The 3,816-nt window shown below is 42.7% G+C and overlaps 1 protein-coding gene across 1 annotated transcript; it reads left to right on the plus strand.

The window, feature by feature from the left end:
* The first annotated feature begins 2,959 nt into the window (after positions 1-2,959).
* LOC147623223 (uncharacterized protein At1g05835-like) lies at positions 2,960-3,513 on the plus strand. Its single transcript, XM_086821750.1, has 2 exons — positions 2,960-3,074; positions 3,164-3,513. The coding sequence occupies exons 1-2, from the start codon at positions 3,041-3,043 to the stop codon at positions 3,511-3,513; spliced, it is 384 nt and encodes a 127-aa protein (XP_086677876.1). The 5' UTR covers positions 2,960-3,040.
* Positions 3,514-3,816: the final 303 nt, after the last annotated feature.

The raw sequence follows: 3,816 nt of genomic DNA on the forward strand, positions 1-3,816 counted from the left end.
TTGGTGAATGAAGAGAGGGAATTTTTTAGGGAAGAGAAAGATAGGCGTCGGTGGCGTCGCAGGTTTGAAAAGTTAATTTTTTCAGTGTCACTTAATTCCAAAGAGCAAACCTATGCATATACCATTGACTCTGCTAGACTTAATGTTGAATAGGTGGATAGTGTCAAAGGAGTATTGAGAAGGCTCGAGTTGAGTCAATTGAGGCAGTATGTATGATTGAAGAAATATTTCCAAGAAGCATACTCACAACTCAATTGCACCTTCTAGTACATTTGGTGGATGAGGTTGCTATATGTGGCTTTGCTCATAGCCAGTGGATGTTCTTTATTGAACGCTTCATGAAAACCTTGAAGGGATTTGTGAGGCAAGGGGTAAGGCTAGAAGGGGCCATGCTAGAGGGATGGTTGGTGCAAGAATCCCTCGTATACATCTCTAAATATTTGAAACAAATTGATAGATTCATGCATAAAGATGAGGATGAACAAATGGTGTCACATGTGCCACATTGAAAAGGACACATTCGAAATATGGATGAGTTCATGCGCAAAAAGGTCATTACATTTTGTCTTCTTAACACTTTTGTGATGGAAAAGTGGATTGAGAAATATGAAGATGCAAGAAAGATAAGGATAGAGGAGAGAAGAGCATTTTAAGAGATCAACACACAGGCATATGACATACCCATACAACCTAAAGGCTCTTCGAAATGATTGCAATATTGAATGGCATAAAGATTCCCGAGAGCAAGCCGAAAGGACGGGAGAGGAGATTACAAGAGAAGAATGGGACTATGCAAGAGGATGAGACTACCATGTAAGCAAAGATGTTTTGCTAAGACATATAATGTTGAATACTAAATTTCTTACATAAAATAGACTATATTAAAGAATTTTTAATTGGGTTGCGGTAGTATAAAATGCATAATGCAATGTGGTCAGAAGGTTAACATTTCCGCACTCAACGTGTGGACTCCAAGAGAATCATAACACCATATTAGATAATTTGGGAAAAATCCCATTCCCATTTGAAAAATGGGAGCATGGTGAACTTGTCCAAAACTTTGTCAAAACCCCCTCATGTGACATATCATCGGAAAGATCTTGAAGAGTAGAATCTAAATCTATGATCTCCGACAAATTTGGAGTTAGTATGTTTAAGATATGTCCAAAACTATATGGAGTAATTGATTCCCAAAATGTGAGATTTTTCCCAAATTACCTAATATTGACTTTCATGTATGATTGTGGTGTAATGGCAAGTTTTGACCAAGAAAATCGTGCTAGTAGAAGAGATAATAATATTAGCAAAAAAACTTGAATATTGTGGAACAATTAAAGACATCTTGGAGATTGGATTTAGAGCTTTCAAAGTGTTCATCTTTGATGTTAAGTGGTTCAAAGTGGTATATAGAGGTACTCAAGCAACCATATGCATATCAGACAATCCGCACTAGTAGGGTTCTTCATACGCTTCTATAGAACTCTTGCTTTTGATGTGCTCATACAACCGACCTAAACGACATCTGAAACAACTGACCTAAACGACTGCTGACCAAGGAGATTTCAGAGATCAATCAAAAGATTGGGCACGTAGGACAAGATTCACAAAAAATACAACCGAATAGCAAGCGCTAACCAGTGCAAATTATTTAACCACTCCATAATCATAACCAGTCAAGATCAGGAAACCAACGAACCATGATTATAACCAGTCAAGACCCTGAATCAAAACAATGAACCAGGTGAAGAGAGCACGTAATTGGAACATTACTAGAACCCTAATGAAACGAGAAAGCATCAGCTAGAGACCTTGCTTTACCTATCACCATCCTCGAGGTGGCTACTCTCACCCACCTGAGTATGGCAATAGAACTAAAGCAGGAGGAAGAATTGCAACCCACGAACACGTTGGAAGATCCTGAAAGATGTTGGACGACCTAGAATTTACACCCTAAGGAATTTACACCATAACCATTGCACCTACCACCATTTACACGCTAAGGAGTTTACACACTAACCTTTACACATACCACCATTCACCATAGCAAATTAATACCCAAAAAAAGTTTGACACCCATATTACCTGCTATAAATAATAAGAAGAGATGCGTTCTTTTTTCCTTTCTTTTTTCTTTAGCCTTCCTTCTTATACGGCCACTTGACCTTTGAGTTATTCACATAACTAGGCATAAGGATAAGAACTAGCACTAGGAGCTTATTCACATGCTCAAACCCAAGAGGACTAAGATCTCCTTCCATCAAGCTTCTGTTTTTAACTTTTCCGCTTCTTTTCGTTCATGTTGTGGGACCAGAACCATTGTGTGTGTTTGTGTGGAAGAGAGTTAATTGGGTGGCACATCCTTGATAAAGAAAGAGGCCAATTATGTAGGCACATACAAGTGGAAGTGAGAGTCTTTGTGAGTGACCTCATGCACGATGGGTGTTGTGATTTGTTGGGTTTAATGCAGGGAAAAACATGTTTCCTAGTTGTGGAAAAAGTTCCATTGCTTTCCCTTAGTGATGGATGGTATCATTTGTTGGGTTGCATGCTGTAGGTCTTAAAAATTGAGTGCAATATTGTACTGGTATTTGCATGTTTTCAAATTGCGTCCATTGCACTGTTTCTAGAGGTTGTTGGCTCGGAGAATGTTTTTCCCCTTCCAAAGTGAACCATACTGAAATACATAGATGCCGATACATCATTTTACATGACTTATACATGTCATGCAAGGCCTTGATGCATGGAGGTCCATGCCCTATGACATGCATCGAGGTCCTGTTTTGCTTCTGATGGAAGGTTTGGGAGTTTCTTTGAAGCTGTTGTGAGTTTGTCAAACGTCGGAGGTGATGAAGGGGTTGTGGACTTAGCAGGGCCGGTCGGTGAGCCAGACGCTACTTAGCAGGGCCAGCCAGACGCCTACTTATATAAAGCTAGTGCGCCCCATAGTTTACTCCAGCATCATTCACTCTGTAGAAGCGACCAAGCCTTGCCTCTCCTCAACGCCGCAGCCTCATCACTATGGAGCGACTGAAGCTGTACGATGGCCGTTCTGGCTTTGCTGCTGCTGAGCTTAGGTAAGGGGGGTGAGAGGGTGCTATGTTTGTATATTTGGCTTGTTGTTGTAGCAGACCAGACCTCTGACTAAAAAGGCGCTGTTGTGCAGGTACCAACAGCAGCTACGCCGCCCGGCCGGGCGCGGCGGAGGCCGCCGGGACCTGCTCTGCCAACCAGAGCATTGTGATCGGGCAGGAGGATCTGCGTTTCTCGCACCCTGCCAGCGTGGCCAGTGTGAGCTTCGACTGCGCCGACTGCAGGGTCAGCGACGTGCGGCTGGCGTGCGGCCCCGGCTGGTCGCAGGACATGGTGGATCCCACGGCTCTGCGCGTACTTGGCAACGGCGTGTGCCTTCTCTCGCCCGGTTGGACCTTTGCTCCGGGCGACCACATCGACTTCGTCTACCTCCACTCCCCTCCTCTCGATCTCAGCCCCCTCAGCGCCACCTTCGACTGCTAGCTCGCCCAGAATCGTCGCCCCTAGCCTAATCTCCTTTGAAGAATTTGGTCTTTTTGTCATGCAATGTTGATCCTCCTCTTAATCTAACCTACCCCTTTCCTTTGAAAATTTTTTAGAAGGCAATCTTAAAAAGCAATTCTTTGCAATGCAAATTCAAACAAAATGCCTTCATATAATTATGCAAGCAAAGTCCTACATGATGCGGTTCCAAGCACTGCGAATTTTAAACGATGCAGCTCCGAGCACTAAGTATACTGACCTCCGAGTGTGATAAGTAGATAAAAATACCTCCATAGACATATT

This window comes from Cibotium barometz, chromosome 27, assembly GCF_041138505.1.
Source record: "Cibotium barometz isolate CiBa-2024 chromosome 27, ASM4113850v1, whole genome shotgun sequence".
NCBI lineage: Eukaryota > Viridiplantae > Streptophyta > Polypodiopsida > Cyatheales > Cibotiaceae > Cibotium > Cibotium barometz.

Excerpts from the sequence above, each read along its gene's own strand:
- LOC147623223 (XM_086821750.1), top strand. The coding sequence starts at position 3,041 with ATGGCCGTTCTGGCTTTGCTGCTGCTGAGCTTAG. Across the intron at positions 3,075-3,163 it reads TTTGCTGCTGCTGAGCTTAG|GTACCAACAGCAGCTACGCC; the intron begins GTAAGGGGGGTG and ends GCTGTTGTGCAG.